General features: G+C 57.6%; 7 protein-coding genes across 7 annotated transcripts; 4 read left to right on the top strand and 3 right to left on the bottom strand.

The window, feature by feature from the left end:
* Positions 1 to 2264: 2264 nt before the first annotated feature.
* Positions 2265 to 3974, top strand: BKA78DRAFT_244638 (WD40-repeat-containing domain protein; the record flags this gene model as incomplete). Its single annotated transcript, XM_066884049.1, has 1 exon — positions 2265 to 3974. One exon carries the CDS (start codon positions 2265 to 2267, stop codon positions 3972 to 3974), a length of 1710 nt encoding a protein of 569 aa, XP_066750105.1.
* An 897-nt stretch (positions 3975 to 4871) lies between these two features.
* On the top strand, positions 4872 to 6332 carry BKA78DRAFT_23950 (putative short chain dehydrogenase/reductase). The gene is made up of 6 exons (XM_066883901.1): positions 4872 to 4962; positions 5013 to 5062; positions 5128 to 5461; positions 5515 to 5531; positions 5581 to 5924; positions 5972 to 6332. The coding sequence occupies exons 1-6, from the start codon at positions 4928 to 4930 to the stop codon at positions 6041 to 6043; spliced, it is 852 nt and encodes a 283-aa protein (XP_066750104.1). The 5' UTR covers positions 4872 to 4927; the 3' UTR covers positions 6044 to 6332.
* Positions 6333 to 7714: 1382 nt separating this feature from the next.
* On the top strand, positions 7715 to 9912 carry BKA78DRAFT_245475 (L-Aspartase-like protein; the record flags this gene model as incomplete). The annotated part of the gene is made up of 2 exons (XM_066884126.1): positions 7715 to 7958; positions 8006 to 9912. The coding sequence occupies 2 exons, from the start codon at positions 7715 to 7717 to the stop codon at positions 9910 to 9912; spliced, it is 2151 nt and encodes a 716-aa protein (XP_066750103.1).
* A 670-nt stretch (positions 9913 to 10582) lies between these two features.
* Positions 10583 to 13937, bottom strand: BKA78DRAFT_376626 (Alpha/Beta hydrolase protein). Its single transcript, XM_066892833.1, has 3 exons — positions 13600 to 13937; positions 13450 to 13534; positions 10583 to 13404 (listed from the first exon to the last, which is right to left on the bottom strand). Exons 1-3 carry the CDS (start codon positions 13604 to 13606, stop codon positions 11010 to 11012), a joined length of 2487 nt encoding a protein of 828 aa, XP_066750102.1. The 5' UTR covers positions 13607 to 13937; the 3' UTR covers positions 10583 to 11009.
* Positions 13938 to 14525: 588 nt separating this feature from the next.
* On the top strand, positions 14526 to 16041 carry BKA78DRAFT_291970 (membrane bound O-acyl transferase family-domain-containing protein; the record flags this gene model as incomplete). Its single annotated transcript, XM_066885982.1, has 3 exons — positions 14526 to 14712; positions 14760 to 15436; positions 15556 to 16041. 3 exons carry the CDS (start codon positions 14526 to 14528, stop codon positions 16039 to 16041), a joined length of 1350 nt encoding a protein of 449 aa, XP_066750101.1.
* A 1138-nt stretch (positions 16042 to 17179) lies between these two features.
* On the bottom strand, positions 17180 to 17883 carry BKA78DRAFT_304217 (uncharacterized protein). Its single transcript, XM_066887608.1, has one exon. The coding sequence runs from the start codon at positions 17867 to 17869 to the stop codon at positions 17189 to 17191; it is 681 nt and encodes a 226-aa protein (XP_066750100.1). The 5' UTR covers positions 17870 to 17883; the 3' UTR covers positions 17180 to 17188.
* Positions 17884 to 18830: 947 nt separating this feature from the next.
* BKA78DRAFT_234717 (high mobility group box domain-containing protein) lies at positions 18831 to 19025 on the bottom strand (the record flags this gene model as incomplete). The annotated part of the gene is made up of 1 exon (XM_066883829.1): positions 18831 to 19025. A coding segment is annotated over one exon (195 nt), but the record flags the coding sequence as incomplete, so codon positions are not given.
* Positions 19026 to 19976: the final 951 nt, after the last annotated feature.

The following is a 19976-nucleotide window of genomic DNA, read 5'->3' as shown; positions in this document are numbered from 1 at the left end:
CCCTCCTTGTCGTACCAGTCTGAACTTCTCTCATACAGACCATGGCGGCGAGTCTCGTCAGCGTACAGAGGGTCTACAGCGTCAGGGTCGAGCTGTCCAATCATGTCGAAAATGTGTCGGACGTTGATGTCTCTGATGCGCAGAAACTCCTCCTTGGTTAGATCGAGGCCTTCTCCGAAAGTCTCGTTCCGTCTGTCCGTGGCCGAGGCGAGTGAATCAATGGTGACGGGGCCGAGAGGTACGACAATGGTTCGCGTGTAGTCGCTCTCGTTCTCAGCCTGCATGCGGCGTACTCCAGCTCGCGAGACTTCGGGAAATAGTTCCGCGGATGATGTGATGCCAACAACCATGATTTCCTCTCCACTTTCTCTCCTCTTGCGCACAATGTCGGTGAGCTTGTCGATAATGTGCCCTCCGTGCTGAGTGGTACTCAGCTCCTTGTAATCCTTGACCAACACAATGGTCCGCTTTCGTTCCCCAGGTCCTGGAATCTTGGGAACATTTTGCAAGTACTTGTCCAAGACCAGACGGAAAGATCTTGTTTGTCCAAGAACCAGCCTTTCAGCCTCGGCCTCGGCCTGTGCTGCCGTTGACTCTGAGCCTTGGTTTTCTGATGCCCCGTCTGGCGATTTTTCCAGGTTTTTATCTTGTAATCTTGTTCGCTTGACGGAGGGCGCGTCAAGCAAAGCTTTCAAGGAGGCGTCGAGCTTGATGTCGTCCCATTGGGGAGAGTTTTGGCGACTGACACCAATACCGGGACCAAGCATGTCGGCTCCTATTGATCCACCTGGTCTTCGTCCGTCTAACGCTTTGAAAATGTCCGAGATATTACCAGTCGGGAAGCCCTGAATAATGAATGCCTGCCGTTTACCCTTTCCTTTGACTCGGGGATCTGGCAAGGCATTCTCTTGGGATTCCTCGCCCTCCTCTTCCTCAGCATCTTCCATTTCCTCTTCTTCTGCCGCAGTATGTTCGAATTGTGACCGATGTGTTTGGTACCCCAGGTATCTGAGAGATTGCGAAGCAAGATCAGAACCCTCGCCGACGTAGTCACCAACAAGCTCGGCTATATCCTGGGGACCAAGAGTAACCAGATCAGCCTGCAACTTGGCGGAAACATCCTGGACCAATTCTTCCAGCTGAGGAATTCCACCATCGTCGGGACAATGCAGAACGAGGTTGGATTTGGCAGCCGGGAAAGAGCTGCCACTATCAGGGTGTTTTGAATGAAGGCTACCCGCTACTGCTGTCAGTATCTCGAGATACAAACTAAAGTGAACACGGAGGTCGTCTTTTAAGTCTGCCTTTGCGCTTTCAGCATCCCGGTAGAACTTATTGACGAATTGCAAGAACTCCGAATAGAATGCAGCCGCATTGGTCAGCGTCTCTTTCTGATCCTTCTTCTCCTTGGCCGCAGTCTCGAGGGCATTCCACAGCCTTGGAGGCAGAGGCAGAGCTAGCCGGAGCAGCTCTTCTTGCTCCCCAGAGACTCCATTGATACACAAGCTCCCTTCAATATCCGGCTTCCCACCAGATGGAGCACCACCTCGCCGGGCCTCGTCGTGAAGCGCAACGTTGAGCCGCAAGAACCATGGTGGGATGTGCACAGGCGGCATACCGCTGGCCTGGTTCACGCCACTGACTTTGTTCAACTGGCTCGAATACTTCTTGATGGTCCTCCTGGCAGCTTGTATTTGCTCTCTCAGAAATTCGGCATTGTTTTCGGCAGCTTCAACCCCTCGCGCCAACTGGATTGTTGGAGCGGGGTTGGGTTGAGTCTGGTCCGCGCTCGGTGCGGCATTCTCGTCCTTGGATGGCTCGTCCGCTATTTGCGCATTTGGTTCGGCACCTGGGGGGTCTTTTGACGCGTCGTCCGATTTGAGCGCTCGAGTGGTTCGGTGGAATGGCCTGTTGCGGAGCGGTCGACGCTGGCCAGCGACGAAGGCCGCTGGGAATCTGGGTCTACAACGAACCGTTCTCCACGTAACGGCGTGCATTCGGTGCCAGATAGGGTCGGACGAGCTCGCAGATGGGCGAGGCTCGTGTTCCTTGAAAAGGGGAAAAGGAAGGTCGTGGTGAGAAGGGCAGATGGTTCTTCAGAAATGTTCGCCATTGAGGCTCGCCGGATGACAAACACAACAAACGCGCCAAGCCACTAGCAGCCTTACGCTCGGACACGCCCCCGGCCGCTCGGTCCTCCGCCTGGAACTTTTTTGTACTCAACACGAGCTACACATTCACACTCGACCATTTGGTGCGCTAACATGGCAAGAACAACAGCTCTCGGAGCTACCAAGGACGCGTCAATCGATTTCCTCGACCGCGCTCCGACTTCCGAAGGCAAAGAACTCGCGCCGCCCAAAAAATCCAAGTCGAAATCTCAAGCCTCGACCGCCGACGAAGATGCCGCCGCGGCCGCAGCCCGCCTCCAAGTCGCCGAGAAGAACTATGGCCGCGAGGGACCCAAGGTCAAACCCCGGGAAATCAGAGACAAGAAGTTGAAGGCCGAAGTTCGACGGCAGGAGCAAAAACGCAGAGACGCAGCGCTCAAGGCGCACGATGCCGAGATTTTGCTGGAAAATCAGTCTGGATTTCTCGAGGCCGAAGGCGACTTGGAAAGAACGTACAAGGTCAGACAGAGGGACATCAAGCAAGATGTCGCGATCGAGACTGCGAAAAAAGGATTCGAGCTGCGACTAAACGACCTCGGACCGTACACTTTCGATTACACGCGGAATGGACGAGACTTGCTGCTAGCTGGAAGAAAGGGTCACATCGCCACCATGGACTGGCGAGATGGCAAACTGGGCTGTGAACTTCAGCTTGGGGAGACAGTTAGGGATGCCAAATGGCTGCACAACAACCAGTACTTTGCCGCAGCGCAAAAGAAGTACGTCTACATTTACGATTCTCAAGGTATCGAGATACACAAACTCCAAAAGCACATTGATGTCACGCATCTCGAATTTCTTCCCTATCATTTCCTCCTCGCTTCAGTTGGACATGCGGGCTATCTCAAGTACACGGATACTTCAACTGGCCAAATGGTCTGCGAGCTTCCAACACGACAAGGATCTCCCACCGCGTTTGCACAAAATCCCTACAATGCGATTCTCCACGTCGGCCATCAAAACGGCCAAGTCAGTCTCTGGTCACCCAACTCCACGGATCCCGTCGTCAAGCTGCTCGCACACAAGGGCCCTGTAAGATCAATCGCAATGGACAGAGAAGGGCGATATATGGTTTCGGGTGGTCAAGACATGAAGATGGCTGTGTGGGATATTCGCATGTTCCGCGAGGTCAACAACTACTTTGTCCGACAACCGGCTTCTTCGATTGCGATTTCTGACAGGAACCTCACTGCCGTTGGTTGGGGCACGCAAACATCCATCTGGAAAGGCTTGTTTGACAAGGCGCTCAACGACCAAGAAAAGGTGCAGTCGCCGTACATGGCCGGGGGCGGCGAGGGCAATCACATTGAGCGCGTAAGGTGGTGTCCTTTTGAGGATATTTTGGGAGTTTCCCACGACAAGGGCTTCTCAAGCATCATCGTTCCAGGTGCCGGAGAGCCCAACTTTGATGCCTTGGAGGCGAACCCGTACGAGACGGTGAAGCAGAGACAAGAGGCCGAAGTCAAGGGCTTGCTGAACAAGCTCCAACCCGAAATGATTTCACTCAACCCCAACTTTGTCGGAGACGTCGACCTGGCATCTGCCGAAACCCGGAGGCGCGAGAAGGATTTGGATGCGAAGCCCGAGGACCCGGTGGCCAAGCTGAAGAACAGAGGACGCGGCAAGAACAGCGCGCTGAGGAAGTTCTTGAGGAAGAGAGGAAACAAGAATGTCATTGACGAGAAGAGGATGCGGATGCAGCAGGCACTCAAGGAGCAAAACAAGAGGGTCAAGGCGGGTTTGGAAAAGGAAAAGGCAGCCTACGGACCTGCTCTTGCACGCTTTGCGAAGAAGCCGGTGTGAGGGCAGTTCTCTGTTTGCACCGACTCACCATTATGACCCGGCGGAACAAATGCTTCGTTTAGGGCACTTGCAGGAAGTTGCGAGGCATTGAAAGTGCGCAAAAGCCGTCGGCCCATTCGGACGTATCCCGCGCATTTGCTGTCTGGACCGAGCCCATCAGTCAATCGCATAGTCTTCAGCATTTTGGGGATCTCAAGGGGCGCATCGGAAGCCTTTGCATCAAAAATCATACCCCGAGGAAGGGAGAAGGCATGGGAAAAGTAGAATGAATTCATCTTTCAAGGAGTCAGACGCCTCCAAAATCTTAATAACAGGCCCTCCCAAAATCGTGCAGTTGCTCAATACCTCTTCTTCATGTTAGTCCAGATCAAATCACAACTAGATGCAGGCTTCGGGTCCGACGCAAACCAAAATCTCGACCGAAACTTGGAAAACTTCGACCGAACTTTGGACGAACTAGACGTTTGAAGTTGAAGCTCTGCTGCAACACGCCGTAAGCGGTTTAGTGTGTCGACGATGCACCACAGATGTATATCTCTTCTCATGGCTCTCTTCGCCATATTTTATGCAAACGGTAAACAGTCATGGATCACGGACACGGAAGTAGTTCAGATTCAGGTTCTCCACGTGGTTCAACATGTTGGACTGGTCTTGCTGCCTGGCGTGCGTACATGGTCAACCATCGATAAATCCGACGTTGAGATCACAAACCACCATACTAAATCGTGGCCGAAAGTTGTCATACAGCTCCTCTTGCCTCTCTAGACTTCCATCCGTCCGAAGTGTCCCCAGCAAGTACAGGTGGTTGAGTAACAATTCCCAACCAAAGCATACGAGCCGAGGCACTGTGGGGGCGACAGGTGCTTGGACGGCATGGTAGCTAGGTAGCTACATGTACCTGTCGATCCGCATCGCACAACAACCGTCACCACCACCTTGCGGAACAAGACACCATGGCCTCCCAAAAGAAATCGGTCCTCATCACAGGGTACGCACACGTCTAATTGACCCTCTCACAATGCGCTAACACACCAGCAGCTGCAGCTCAGGCATCGGGCACAGTCTTGCCATCGAGTTCCACAAAAAAGGTGCCAGGCCCTCGAATCACCGACCCTCCACGACGAGCTCTCTACTCACAACAGCAACCCCACAGGTCTCCGTGTCTTTGCCTCTGCGCGACGTGCCGCGTCGCTCGCCGATTTGGCAGAGCTCGGCATCGAGACGTTGTCGTTCGAAGTCGACAAGCCCGAGTCGGTGCGCCAGGTGCGGCGTGAGATTGAAGAGCTGACGGGCGGCAAGCTCGACTACCTGGTCAACAATGCTGGACGCAACTACACGATGCCCGCGCTGGACGCGGACATGGACCAGATACGCCAGACGTTCGAGGTCAATGTCTTCGCCGTCATGCGCATCTGCCAGGAGTTTGCGCCGCTGCTGATTGCGGCCAAGGGCACCATTGTGCAGATTGGCAGCTTGGCTGCTGAGATGTGAGTGTATCCTGTGTGCGTTGGGTGATGAATGCTGACAGCGATCAATACAGGCCCTACGTCTTGGGAAGTAAGTCGGTCCACAACGCACGCCGCAGACGCGTTTCTCACGAACTCAGGTATCTACAACGCTTCCAAGGCCGCGCTCCAACAATACAGCAACACCCTCCGCGTCGAGCTCGCTCCTTTCGGCGTCAAGGTCGTCACGGTTGTCACCGGCGGCATCAAGTCCAACATTGCGCGCGAGGCCCGCTCGCTTCCCGAAGACTCGTACTACATCCCGATCTCGGAGGAATACCAAAGGCGGTTGACGCACAGCCAAGAGGGTGCAATGCCCAGCGAGGAATACGCAAAGAGTGTGGTGGCCAAGGTGCTCAAGTCCAACCCGCCCAAGTGGGTCTGGGAGGGCAACAAGGCGTGGCTTGTGTGGTTTGCGACGAGCTTCTTTCCCAAGGGTCTATTGGTAAGCTTTGGTTTTGGGATTCTTTGCGTCTGGCTAACATGGCTCAGGATTCGATCTTTTGGCGCATGTTCAACCTCTGGAAGCTCGTCGGCACCGCTCGGACGAAGAAAGACGCGTAGGTCCGGTAGCTTGCGAGTTGTTTTTGCGTTGTGTAAGTTGTAGATATCCAACACGGCCTGTGATTAGCAGCGGTGCGGAAACCACACAATTTCAAATTTACGAATTTTCATGCCACAGCTCTCGACTTTGCTCACCGCACAGGTTTGACTTCTACAGTCGCCCAGGTCTTGTCGTCTTCACAGCTGGAGAAAGGAGTTGGCTGAACCAGAAACAAGACTCAAGTCTGAGTAGAATGAAGGAAAGAAAGGCAGCGGAGAAACAAAAGCATAGGGACGGACAACTGACGTCATTCTACGCGTCCATCCTGCAAGCTCCCACGTTGCTGAAACTGGAGCTGAGAAATTCCTTTTGACTTGGGCGCCTTCCTGCCACCGCCAATGGAGTTGTTGGGCAGGTAGAAGCAGTCTCGAAAAAGTCCGAAGCCGCGGCTCCTCATGGCCGGCTCCACGACACTGGCGTCTTTAGCCATCCCGGACCAGAAGCGACTAGCGCACGCCAAACCCGAAGCACGAGTTCTAGTTTCTCTCTGCCAAACGTCATGGCTTGTTTGTAGGTTTCTCCGGAGGAGCCGGGAGAGATGACCACAAACAACGTGGCTGAGCAGACGGACACCGATCCTTTGGGACGGAGGAGATACCCCGCGCTGCGTGATGCACGCATAATGCTCACAGGAATTGTTGAAACAAAGGGTCTTGTATACGGCGGAACTCCTCTCGTGGCAGGCGTGGCTCGGTGGCTGCTGGTTCGGGCTGGGGCGGGCTCGGTGGCCATATTTTTGACGCTACCGGGGACTAGCATGCCAATCGGTCGCGACGAATTCCTCATCTCGAGCCAGTCGAGCGGTTGAATTGTGTAATCAGAATTGACAGGTGCAACCAGTTGGAGGTGTTGTAGCACCAAAGTCAAAAAAGTGCAGGGTTCACCGCATCCGCCAACAGTCGCGTGCACTCAAACGCGCACCGTACAAACGACGAATATGGGCCAGCTAAACAGCAAAGGCCTTACCAGCCTCTCCCCTCGCGTCCCATGGCCCATGTCATCCAGACCAAGCCCGCCGCTATGCGCACGCCGCCCAGTCGTGCCTGGCGCGACTACCTAGGCGGCTGCGGCTGAAAAGCCGCCTGTAAGCGTCTCTCAACAAGACTGAGGATATGCCTCGCTTTGTCTTGACGCTTCCACGAGCCATCAAAAATGGCCAATTCGTCGCACTGAGCTATCAGTCTACCGGTTCCAACGGCTCCCTGCATTGTGGCAGCTGACATGGCTTCAGAGCCGCTGTACCAGCCTCTGGTTCTACAAACGCCCAGCCCTTTGAGACATCGATAAGAACCATCAGCTTCCCACTTGCTTCCTTTTTGGTCTGTTTGCAGTCCCGTGCGCCACCTTCATAGGGAGAGAACCTCAGCTTTATCTCTTTCGAACCTGTTCCATTTCGACGTCTCGCGTCAGCAATTGGCTCGCCATCTCCCAACTCCCTCAAGCCATAGTCTTCGGCTGACGGCTCACCGGTTGAGACGGGGTCCAGTCTGTGGATCTAGTAGCTCGCGTTGGCATATATCAAACCAAGCGGTTCCATTCCTCCCCGCTTGACATTCCAATCTCACCCCAGCTACCCAATTGAACCTCTGCGTACCATGGGCGACCACAGACTTCCATCCCATACCGTCGAGATGCCCACCACACCTTCCCACGTCCGCGTCACCCATCAGGCATGGTCCAAGCTACAATCAAACAGGACCAAGAGTCCTCCGCCGGTAGTCCTTGATGGCGAGTCTCTGGATATTGCTTCGCTGGTCGCCGTGGCCAAGTACGGCTCGATGCCGGAGCTGGATCGCAGTCCCAAGACCTTGGACCGGATTGAGAAGAGCGTGGAGATGCTCAAGAGGCACCTCGAACGGGGAGATCTCGTCTACGGTTAGCCCATCTCGCTCCATTGCAATCATTCGCTGACGTCGAGGCAGGCGTCAACACTGGCTACGGAGGGAGTGCAGATGTTCGCACCAAGGACCTCAAGTCGCTCCAGCAGGCTCTTGTCCAGCACCAACAGTCTGGTATTTTGACCTCCATTGACACGGGCAGGCCCGACATTGGAGAGCAACAGGTCTCACCCACCCATCTCGAGGACTTTGGCAGCCTCGCTATGCCTACCGCCTGGGTCAAAGGTCTCATGCTGCAGCGTGTCAACAGCATCATCCGCGGCCACTCTGGCGTCTCGCTGCCCATCATCGAGTCGATTATCAACTTGCTTCAGAAAGACATTACTCCTGTCGTCCCTCTGCGCGGCAGCATTTCCGCATCTGGCGACTTGTCCTCTCTTTCTTACATTGCGGGCGCCATTTCTGGAAACCCCGACATCTTTTGCCGCGTTGGAAACCCTCCTGTCATCATGAATGCCAGAGCAGCACTCGAGGCCCACGAACTGCAGCCAGTAGTCCTTGCTGCCAAGGAAGGTCTGGGTCTTTTGAACGGCACGGCAGCCTCTGTCTCGGCGGCTTCTCTGGCAGTGCAGGAGAGCAATCAACTGGCCCTCTTGTCTCAGGTCCTCACTGCCACCTGTGTCGAGGCGCTCTGCGGCAGCGCCGAGAGCTTCAACCCATTCATCGCCAACATTCGCCCGCACAGAGGACAGCTTGAGGTTGCTTCCAACATTTTCAACTTCCTCCAAGGCTCGCGGCTCGCCTCTGGTCTCGAGGGTGAAAAGAGCGAAGACCACCTCCTCGGTCTTGCCCAAGACCGTTATCCTCTGCGGACTTCGTCTCAGTGGATTGGTCCGCAGCTCGAGGATCTCCTTCTCGCCACCGAGCAAGTCTCTGTCGAACTAAACTCGACGACGGACAACCCGCTCATCGACGTCGAGGCCGACCTTATCCACCACGGCGGCAACTTCCAAGCGGCCAGCCTGAGCTCGGCCATGGAAAAGACGCGGCTCAGCCTGCAAATGCTGGGCAAGCTCATGTTCGCGCAAGGCACGGAGCTCATCAACAGCGCGCTGAACAAGGGGCTGCCGCCCAACCTGGCGGCCGACGATCCGTCGCTCAGCTTCACGTGCAAGGGCATCGACATCAACATCGCCGCCTACATGAGCGAGCTGGCGTTCCTGGCCAACCCGGTGTCTTCGCACGTACAGAGCGCCGAGCTGCACAACCAGGCCGTCAACAGCCTGGCGCTCGTCTCAGCGCGCTACACTTTGCAGGCTGTCGAGGTGCTCTCGCAAATGTGCGCCGCCTACATCTTCGCCCTCTGCCAGGCCCTCGACTTGCGCGTTTTGCAGTACCGCTTCCTCCAACAGGCCCATGCCGACGTGTGCCAGCTCCTCACCAACGCCGCCGCATCACTTGCCCCTGTTGCCAACTCTTCAGGAGACGCCCCCGTCGACCCCGCCGCCCTCATCGCCTCCATCTGGCCCACCATCAAAGAAACCTGGAGCCTCGCCACAAACATGGACCTCACCCCCCGCGCCGCCCGCGCCGCCCGCGCCGGCGCGCTCGCCTTCCTCTACGAAACGGGCGCCCCGCGCTCCGCCGTGTCGACGCTGGAAACGCAGCTCGCCTTCACCCTCTCCACCCTCTACACGGCGCAGCGCGACCGCATGTTCGAGGACCACGTGCGCATCACGCCGGGGTACCTTGGCGTGGCGTCGAAGCGCGTGTATCTCTGCGTGCGCGGCACCCTCGGCGTCGCCATGAGCCGCGGCTTGGTCGACTACCCTGGCTACAGGGGCGAGGCCGAGGTGGGCGGCGCCGAGGCGACGGGCGGCGAGGATAATAGGAGGACGGTGGGTACGTTTGTCAGTCGCATTTATGAGGCCCTCAGGGGTGGTGAGTTATATCGTGCGGTCATGGAGGCGGTCGAGGAGGCGGGTGTGTAGGTTGTTGTTGTTGGTGGTGGTGGGGGGGAGGGAGAGCGATGCGCTACACGACATTTAGACACTACTGACTGTCGACAACATGTCTCCATCCATCCTCCACCCATTCACTCCTCCCTTTCTTTCTTCCCCTCTTTCGCATTCGCTTCGGCGTCTCGGTCGGTGTCGGTGTTGTAGGGGCATTTTTTGTACAGTTAGTTTCCTTTGCTCCACAACATCCTTTCTTTTCGTTTGCACAATCCAAATTGCCCACAACGGCCCGGTCGGTCGGGTCGGTCGCTTGTAAATTTGTATGTACCATGATGACGGGAATCGGGATACCACAGGCGCCTACATCATCATATAGAATACAAATGCAAATCTTGATAGCACAATCTCTTTCTTAACTGCTACCCACCCCTACATGCCTTGCAAGTCAAAACTTTGCAACCCGACTGACGGACGTTCTTGGCTGATGAGTGAGATGGAGCAACAACCGTCGATTGAAGAGAGAGGGTTCGACAATGTGTGTGCTGCTGGTTCAGTCGAGTAATGGGACAGACACTGTTTTTAGCGTCAGATGGTCGGAATTCGGATCAAGAGAAACAACGTTTTTTTGGCTGCTTTGGAGACAGACCAGACGCCACACGAAGCAAGCATGCTGGATGGTGGGAGGAAGGAGGGAAAGCAAAAGCAAGCAAGAGTGGGATGGTATGACACGTTACATAGTTGGTGCCTACCTAGGTACCTAATGTGGTTGTGGTGGTTATGATGCTACGAACAAGGGGGAAAAAAAAAATGGAAAGAAGAGCGAAAAAACGCCTAACAAATGACCGACGACCGATGGGCAATCTCCCGTGAAGGCTAAAGTCAATATGAACCAAATGGAAACGCCTCCGACTAAAAGCAAAATGATGGACACGTGGGTACATGGATGCGTGTACATATAGGACCACATTCGATGGATGCCATGGTCAGTAGCGAGTACTGTACTGTACTGTACTGTACACATCCAAACAGGAAAACAGAATGCCAAGGCAACTACAAGAATCCACATGATCACCATAAGCAACACCCTCCTTCTCCCCCTGCTCTCCCTACAAGATACCTACACACCCACCTCACGGACTCGACGGCTCGTACATCTGGCCGGCCGGGCGCATCAGACTGCCCGTGAGGCCGCGCATGCGGCGGCCGAGCAAGTCGTCCTCGCTGGCCAAACTGACCAGGCTCTTCCTGCGCGGGCAGTGTCCGCTGCCCGCCGTGCGGCCGCGGCCGCGGCCACGGCTGCCTTTGCCACCGTTGGTACCGTTGGAGATGTGTGTGTTGGCGGGGTCGTCGTTTGCCTCGTCGCCGTTTGCCGCGTCCTCCTCTTCGTCTACGTCGTGAGAGCTGCCGTTGACGCCGCCGACTTTAATGCTGCTGCCGCCTGCCGCCGTCGCGCCGGCAAAATAGTCGTCTGCGGGCTCTGGGCGTCGCGCGCAGCCAGGCGAGACGTCGTCGGCGTCTGCCTGGAAGCGGCGGTTACGCGCGGCAGCCGAGGCGTTGCCGTTGGTCGTAGCCAAATGCCGACTCGCAGCTGTCGACTGCGTCTTTCCCGGAAATGTCATCTCGAGGGGCCGCTCGTCGTCTCCGGAAGACTCGAAGGTGGAGCGGCGGAAGTGGTGACGCGGGCCCGAGGAGCGCTTGAGGACGACGCCAACGCCGTTGGTTTTGGGTTGTGAGGAGCGCGAACACCGCGCCGCGTCGCGGTCGATTTGGTCGGCCGTCTCGCGCATCCAGCGCGCGCAGCGGAAGATGTAGCGCCAGCCGTCTGGGAAGACGCTGACAAACTGCAAGAAGCCGTGCGAGATGCCCGGCACCAGGATCACCTCGACGTGATCTTCGTCGACAAAGGCGCGTGCCTCGCTGGCGGAGAGGAGGCCGAGCTCTTTGCGCTCGCGCCAGGCGGCTGCTTTTGCCTGGCGGATGCGGCCGGCGAAGATGACCGTGTCGTCGACGAGGGGGTCGCGCTCGCCGGTCAAAAAGTACGTCTTGGGCATGTTGACGAGGAGGGATTCGGGGGCGAGCAAGGGCGACAGGAGGTAGTCGGTGGAAAAGTCTGGGCGGTTATGCGGCCCAATGTAGAGAATGATCATGGCGCGCATCATTTCAGGGGTCAGGATGCGGTCACCAAAATAAGAAATCATGGATGACATGGCCAGTCGGGTCTTGAAGGTTTTTGGTTTGGTCAAAGGAGCCTCGGCCAGGCGTTGGGAAAGAGAAGGAGACTCGGCGAGGCGTTCTTCCAGCGCTCGCGAGTCGACCCCAGTATGGGCTGCTGATAGATTGATGGCTGTCGAAGGGGATCGCACCGGAGCCTGTGTCAAGGTCTTGGACGAGGCATTGTCCTTATCCTTGGACTTGTCGGCTGGAGGGGTCTCTTGGTCCTCGTCGTCCTCGTCGTCAGAGTGATGAGGCGTGTTTGGAGTCAGTTTCCTATAATCGTCACTCTTGCGGCGCAAGATGCCGTCGTTGGTCTTGCGAGTTTTCCTATCCCTGATCAAAGCCATTTGCTCGTCCGTCATCCAGTTACCAATGTTCATGTCCAACGCAGGATACACTAGGAACAAGGCCTCTGGAGGCGGGAGCGATGGCTCGCCGTGCCAGCGACGGTGCTCCGTCGTGCCACTCTGCAGGATCATAAGCACCATCCCAACGGCAAGATTGCCACCAGCACTGTCTCCCGCGACCAAGATTTTGGGAACGGACTCGCCAGAAAGCCCCAAGCATCGGCCCCGGCTGGCGATAATTGTGTGGTACACATCGTAGCATTCGTTGAGCGCGTAGGGGTACGGATACTCGGGGGCTTTTTTGTAGTTGAGGCTGAGAACGGGGAGTCCAGTCTTGGCTGCCCAGCCCATGAGTTTGTCGTCATGATGCCTTGGGGTCATGGCCACGAACCCACCCCCAGGAATGTCCAGAACAACCTTGTTGTAGTTTTTCAAGGCGGATATGGGACCGTCAAAGTACAACCATCCCTGGACGGGATCCTTGTAGGAAGACCCCGCGGGTCTCGGAATGCGAATTGCCCGGGGAGGATAGCGCATGATCCGCGGGCGCATCAAGTTGGTCAAAAAGTTGAGATATGGCGTCGTGCCCTTGTTCCAGCTGACGCGCAAGTGGTCCACCGTCAGCGTGGCCCTGACCTTGCGTACCTTTTCATCGGCCTGCTCGGCGCAAATGAGGTAGTAAAAGGTAAAGACGACGGAGCACAGATCCCGCACCCACTTGCGCCTAATGGGCATGGCAGACCAAAAGCCAGCATCCAGCGCAGTCGTGACCCATGTCGCTCGGAAGTATGATCTCGAGTACAGGTTGGCCAGAGGCTCGGGGCACTCGAGGCCGACGAGTTTGCCAAAGTTTCGGGCGACGTAGAGCCACAGCAGGGTGATTATGACGGTCTGCCATGTCGTCAAGCGATTGGAGAGGAGCGATGAAAGGCGCTGCAAAAGGGGAGGGCCATGGCGGTTGCCCCTAACAAGTCAGCGAGGAAGAGACAGACAAAGACGGGGAGAGTACCTGTACAAGTAGGCCGACCAAAAGGACACTACGGCCAGGACTTGGATTTTGCGGAATTTGATCGAGGGCCGTCCCAGTACGTGGTCTCCAGGCAGAGTTAGCATTGTGGACGCAGCGGACAAGATGCCGGGCAGAGGAAGTGGTGTTTACCTATCATGGCGGCGAAAACATGTGCGCGAGGCGGAGCAGCGGCGAGAGAGACGGGATGGGACGGATGAAGTCGTTACAGAAGCACAATGAAGAAGTAGAAGGTAGTCGACGACTGGCGGTCGAGGATGTAGCGCGCGTGGTTTGGGCGAGAGCCTCGTGGTCAGCGGCAGGGCATAGGCGTGGCTTTGGCATGTGAAAGCGACGGGGCCGCATCGGCTCTAGCTTGACGGGCAGCCGGTGACGTCGCGGCTCGTAACCCTGGGAGGACGGGCAGTGGCTGCGACGCGGCGGACCGACCCAGGACAACGTTCATCGTGGAGGAGGAGTGAGGGTGTTCCTGGAGAGTGGAGATGCAGAGTGGAGAGAAATGGTGGTGGAGTGGAATCTGGGGCGCACAGGCCGGCTGCCTCCTCGCCTGGGCTGGGCTGCTCGCTCGCATCACGCATGGCAGCATCTCGCATTCGGGTCATGCCCACGTCTCCCGTCTGTCTGTACCGCGCTTGTCTTGACCTCACTTTTTGATTCACCGCACTTTGGTCCAGGGAACTGTCAGACCGCGTGGCGCGCCATGTGAGTGCAGACTGCCGAATTGGGGCGGACGACGAACCAAAGCGTGTCGACACGCGTGAGCGAGTGCGCCAAACACCACGGCCCGGGAGCAGCTGCACAGTGGAAATTGAACGACTCTCCAATTATGTGTGCCGTTGGAAGCCGGAACGTCGCCTTGCCAAAATGGTGAGCGGCACGTTGAAGTGGTACCAGATCTTTGTGCCACCATCCCAGGGTGTCCCGGCTTGGACCTGTCGTCGTCCTCGCATCAAAACCTTATAAAACACTTTTGACCTTCACCTTCTCCTTCTAAGCTTCTTTGCCTTCCCCTCTGTCTGGAAGCTCGTCAACCTTCGCCCCCGGCTCCATGCGTCACCATGGTCCACTGGATTACCTTTATGCCCGTCGCCTCGGCCCTTGAGCCCACCGTCTTCTGGGTTGCCTCTTTTCTCCCAAAGCGTCTCCGTTTTGCTGTCTGCCTGGTATCCGCTGCTCTCTTTCTTTGCGTCGTCTTTTTTGTTCCGCGCAGCAATGTTCGCTCCGACGACTTTGGCTTTTCGGCCTGTAAGTTTTCATAGCCCCGGTAAAGCCACTCGACTAACTTTCCCAAGCCACTGTCTACATCTTGATGAGCCAAAGCGTGTTGCTCACATTGAAGGATCCATTTACTGAATACGCGCGAATCAATCCGCCCTTCGAGCAGCGCGTAGTCACGTCTTCCAAGCAGCAGAATGCGTCCAAAGCGCCGCCATCGCCCGTCTCATCCGGCGAGGAGGCAGAAGAGCAAGGAAAAGATAAGAGTGCAAACGACCAATTAGCCACGGCCACCACTCCCATCTACGCCTACGCCCACCTATCGCCTCTCAACAAATTCTTCTGGTGCGTCGAAGCAAACCGCAGCCTCCGCGGCATCGGTTGGACGTACCAAGCGCCTCATATCCCACGGCCCTTCCCCCAGTCCCAATTCTTCCGCCGCGCGCTGTCGCGGGCGTTGCAGTTGTACCTCATCCACGACGCAACGACATTCCTCTTCGGCGCGCTGACGGCGCACGGCACGCAAAAGCTGGCGGCGATGCCGGCGTGGCGCGGGGCGCTGGGCGTGCTGCTGGCCGGCACCCAGACGGCCACGTTCATGGAGCTGACGTACTGGGCCTTTTGCGCGCTGAGCCTGACGACGCGCCTCTGGTGGACCGACACGCAGCAGTGGGTGCCGCTGCTCGGGCCCTTGGACCAGTGCTACAGCCTGCGCCGCTTCTGGGGTCGCACGTGGCATCAGAATATGCGGAGGGTAGGTGTTCAGTCGAGCTGTTCCGTTCCCCCAAACAAAACATGTCTCCTCCCCTTGAGACCATTGGCCATCCTTTCTAGACCACGAGGCCAAGACAGCTGACGCCAAACCCCCCACAGTACCTCCAAGCGCCCGGCCTGCTGCTCGCACGCAACGTGCTGCAGCTCCGCCGCGGCTCCTTCGCCTCGCGCCACCTGCAATCCAGCATCGCCTTTGCGCAATCGGCGCTGTTCCACTGGCTCGCCAACAAGGCCGTCCTGCCCTCGACACCGTTCCCCAACACGATCCTCTTCTTCCTGCTGCAGGAGGTGGGCTTCGTGGTCGAGGACGCCGCCAAGTGGGTGGGCGAGCGCGTTGGCGTCGTTGAAGCTGAGAAGAAGGAGAAGAACGAGAAGAGCGATGCCGGCAAGTCCAAAGCCCCATCGACCGCCCCGCCGCTGTGGCTCCGCACGCTGGGCTTCGCGTGGACGTTCGCGTGGCTCGGCCTCGTCGGACGCACCCTCGTCGACGACACCAACGGGAACGGCCTCACCACCATCCAGGCGTCTGGGGTGGGCTTTTCGCTCATCGGCGGCTTGGTGGGTGGGAATTGGCGGGGGCGGTAATGTTGCGGTGGGTGGGTGGTAGATGGGTGAGGGAGGTAGGTTAAGCGAGGCAGGTTTGTGGGGAGACAGGCCAAGGGGGGAATGAGATGGGGGGATGGAACCTGAGTAGAGTGAGAAATCGAGAAATATGGGGAGGGGAAGAGAGAGCCAGCCAGCCGCCACACGAGCAGGATTAATAGCGGTTGTTGCAGTGCTACACAGCTAGCTCACTCAGGGGGAAGGGAAGAGAACGGAAGGGGGCGCAGCCACAGCCGCAGCCGCACGCGCAGTAATGTTGCTTGCTCGCAAGACAGCAGTGCCGAGACGAAGAAGAAGAGCAAGGTAAAAACATCAGCCTTGTATCCCATCAAAAAGAAAGTCAATAAATCCGTATATACCTACCCACCTCTGTTTACCAGTCCACCAGTCTACCAATCTACCTGCCTCCATGTCTTCTGCCATAGCTAAGGTACATACTTACAAAGGTCCTGCTTGCTTCAGTGTTTGCCAACAAATGCTGTCCTTCCTTTCCTTTCCTTTGCTTGTTGCGTCAACGCCGCATCGCATCGCACCGCCGTGAGCAGTAGTCAGTCTACATACAAGATCAAATATTGAGAAAGGAGCAGAAAAAAAGAAAAAGGAAGTGTCGCGCTCGCGCCTAAATCAGAGTGCAAATCGATCAGCCAGGATCTCATCCGTCTCATCCGTCCCATCCATGTCTCTCCGTGACGTGACGTGACGGACGGCGTGCATGCGTGCGTGAGGCGTGAGGTACGAATGGAAGTGAAGAAAAACGATGAAAGTGCTAAAACCGCGGCCGGCCTACTGTCCTCTCCCTTCTTGCTCCAGCACAACCGTAGTCCCCCATCCCTTTGGCCCCCTCCACCCCCACCCAACCAACCAACCTAACTCCCCACACAACACCTGACCAGCTCCTCGACCTCGAAGCCCAGCCGGCGCAGCGCGCTCTCGTCGATTCCCATGCCCATGCCCGCATCCGCAGTAGTGCTCCCGGCCCTGCCAATGCCTGCTGCTGCTGCGCTCGCGTTGCTCGCCCTCCTCACAACAACGCACCTTGTCACGCCCTCCTCGCGCACCTCGACCGGCCTTGCGGCGCCGGGAAACGCCATGCCGCCCATGGGCCCGAGGCCGGGCGTTTGCATCTGCATCATACCGGCTGGTCCCACTCCTCCAGCGGCAGACTGCGAATGGCTATGCCCATGCCCATGCCCATGCCCATGCGCACCACTCCCATGAGCAGAGGAAAGGGATGACGGCGGGTTTGGCGGGGGGTCGGCGACGTACACGGTGACGTCGGGCCCGACGATGCCGCGCCACAGCGTGGCGAGCCACTGCCAGTGGTCGGCGGGCGAGTAGGCGTCGGCGATGGGGATGCGGGCGGCCCAGGCGTTGGCGGCCGAGAGGGTGAAGGAGGGGAGGATGAGGAGGGGGGTTTTGCTGTTCGTCTTGGGCGTTGGGTTGTTTGTAGGTGCGGAGTTTTGGAGGGAGATGGAAGACGTTTTGTGCGGTGGTGGTGGGCGAGAGGTGGGTTTGGCGGGTTGATGTGCACGTGTGGAGGAGGAGGTGGTGGTGGCAGCAGCCGGCGCGTCTTCCATGGCCGAGTCGGTCGGCGACGACGCCTCTGCTGCGCCGTTGGGCGACGCGGCGCCCGAGGACGTCGAGGTAATGTTGTTCGCTTCAGCGGTGCTGCTGTTTGGCGACGAGGGAGGAGGAGACGATGACAGTCCGCCACTCGCACGACCAGTGATAAAGTCGACCATCTCAACGTTCTTCGCATGCCACTCGGCGACGAGGGCAATGTACGCGCCCAGACTGACATCAGCATCATTGCTGTCACCAGCGCTGCGCTCCGGCGGGCCGCGCGGCGGCTCGGCCACGCGCGCGTCCAGCTCGCTGCTGCGGTTGAGGTTGTCGCGGAGCCACTCGGCCATCTGGAGCACGACGGCGCGGTCGTCGCCCTCGACGGCTATGATGGCGCCTCTTGGGCCACTGCCAGACGACAACGAGGACGAAGGCGAGCCGCCGCTTCCCGTGTGCGTCCCGTACGGCGGCGAGATCTTGCCCAGGATGCGCAGCTTGCCCCAGAACGGCATGCTCATGACCATGGCCTCGACGCTGCGCGGGTCGGCGCCGGCCGTCATGATGGCGTTTGGGTGCGCCGAGGCTGGCGCGGCGGATGTGCCTGGTCGCGGGCTGTTGGTGTTGGCTGTCGTTTGCAGCGGCGGGAGCGTCAGGCTGCTGTCGGGATGGTGATGTTGTTGTTGTTGTTGCTGCTGCGCGGGATGATGATGTCCCACAGCCGGCGAGTGCGAAGATCGCGGCGACGGGCCCCGGAGCACCTCTGGCCGCACGGCCGGCAGCGACTGGCGACGTGGGTCTGGCGGAAAGGGGTACGGCGTCCCCGGGACGGGGCGTGCGGACGCAGGCGCGTAGCCCGAGTTGTAGCGGCGGCGCTTTGCGTCAGGGGAAAGGGGGCTGAGCATCTGCACATCGCGGTCTTCGGGGATGCGGCCAATGCTGATGGCAGCAGGCGTGTGCCGGATGCGTCGGGGCTGGCCGTTGGCGTTGATGGCCAGGTTGCTCATCATGGGCGGGAGGTAGCGCGAGGTAGGGGTCAAGGCCGAAGAAGGGGTAGGCGGAGGGAGCATTGGTGTTGGGGCGTTTGATGAAGAAGCACCAAAAGGTGTCGTGGGCGTCGTGATGCTACGTCCACCGCACTTGGTGCAAGGGTGTTTTTCAGGAGTGCCGTTGGCGTTGGAGACGCTGGAACGACGCCCGCCGCGACGTGGTTGGTATCGATACTCGGGATATTGCTGCTGGTGGCGAAGCTTTTCTTCGTCGGCCAGTCTCTTCCACTCCTCTCGTATCGACTCTGCTTCTGATCTCCACTGCTCGCCGATTATTTTGGATATTTCGGGATTTGCGAGCCCTGGGTTCTCTGCGACGATGGCAGCGTGGTGATGCTGCCGATAAAGTATGAATGCTACAAAGAGACTGTTGGTCAGCTTCCATCAAAACAACAAGACCAACAAAGAGGCACTTCACGCCAGGGCGTCGTCAGCACAAAGGGGTTGAGCCACCTATATTTGAAGAAACAAGCAACGCAACAAAGAGACGTCACTTACCGTTCCTCGGTCGTGGGATCTTGGGATCTGGCTGACATAGACAAACGTGATTTGTAGTGGAGCCGTCAGACGACACCAAAGAGCCAGCAGAATTGATGCGAGAGTGGGTGCCAGACACGGGGACCGCCTCAGCTTCCTGCGAATCCATTTCTGCTCGATCGACGAGCGAAGCAGCGCGTTTTCGTGTCAAGCGAAAAGGTGGAGACTCTGGTGTGAGCGGACCATCGTCTTGTTTGGATTGCGAGGGGCTGGCAGTCCGGCGAGAGCGGGTGGACACAGCCGTTGATGTTTTGTTGTTGCGGGTGGTCCTGTCACCCTTTCCCGAGACCTGGTGGGACGAAGAGGGATCTGACATTTCCATCTCCTCAGCTGGCCTGGGAAGAGTCGATGCGAGGCAAACGGAGCTTGGAGCAAGAGCTGTTGTATATTTTCAGGAGACGAGGACCAGCCTTGACAGACATGCAGACGACGTAAAACTTGGACAATATCGACGGCGGTGAATGGTGAATAGGGCGACGCTAGTCAAAGACATGACCTCGACGAGATACTTTGTGTCTATTATGGCGCCAGCTCTTCGCGGCGGAATTTCTTTGTTTGAGCGCGGCGGAGCGGTCTGGCGCATGCTGTTATCCTAGACAGGTGCGGGAAGCCGCGCTGTTCGCGATGGGACCTGGACGATAGAATTCTTTGACCAGACGACGACCACGCCCAGAAGCGGCCAATTTTTAGCGCGCGAGCTCCAGCCTCAGACATTCCTCAGGCGGGAGCAAATGCAAGGAGCGCGAGGATAAAGGAGACTGATTTGAGACA

This window comes from Phyllosticta capitalensis, assembly GCF_038381095.1.
Source record: "Phyllosticta capitalensis strain CBS 128856 chromosome Unknown BKA78scaffold_1, whole genome shotgun sequence".
Taxonomy (NCBI): Eukaryota; Fungi; Ascomycota; class Dothideomycetes; order Botryosphaeriales; family Phyllostictaceae; genus Phyllosticta; species Phyllosticta capitalensis.
This window is presented reverse-complemented; position numbering and strand designations above follow the sequence as displayed.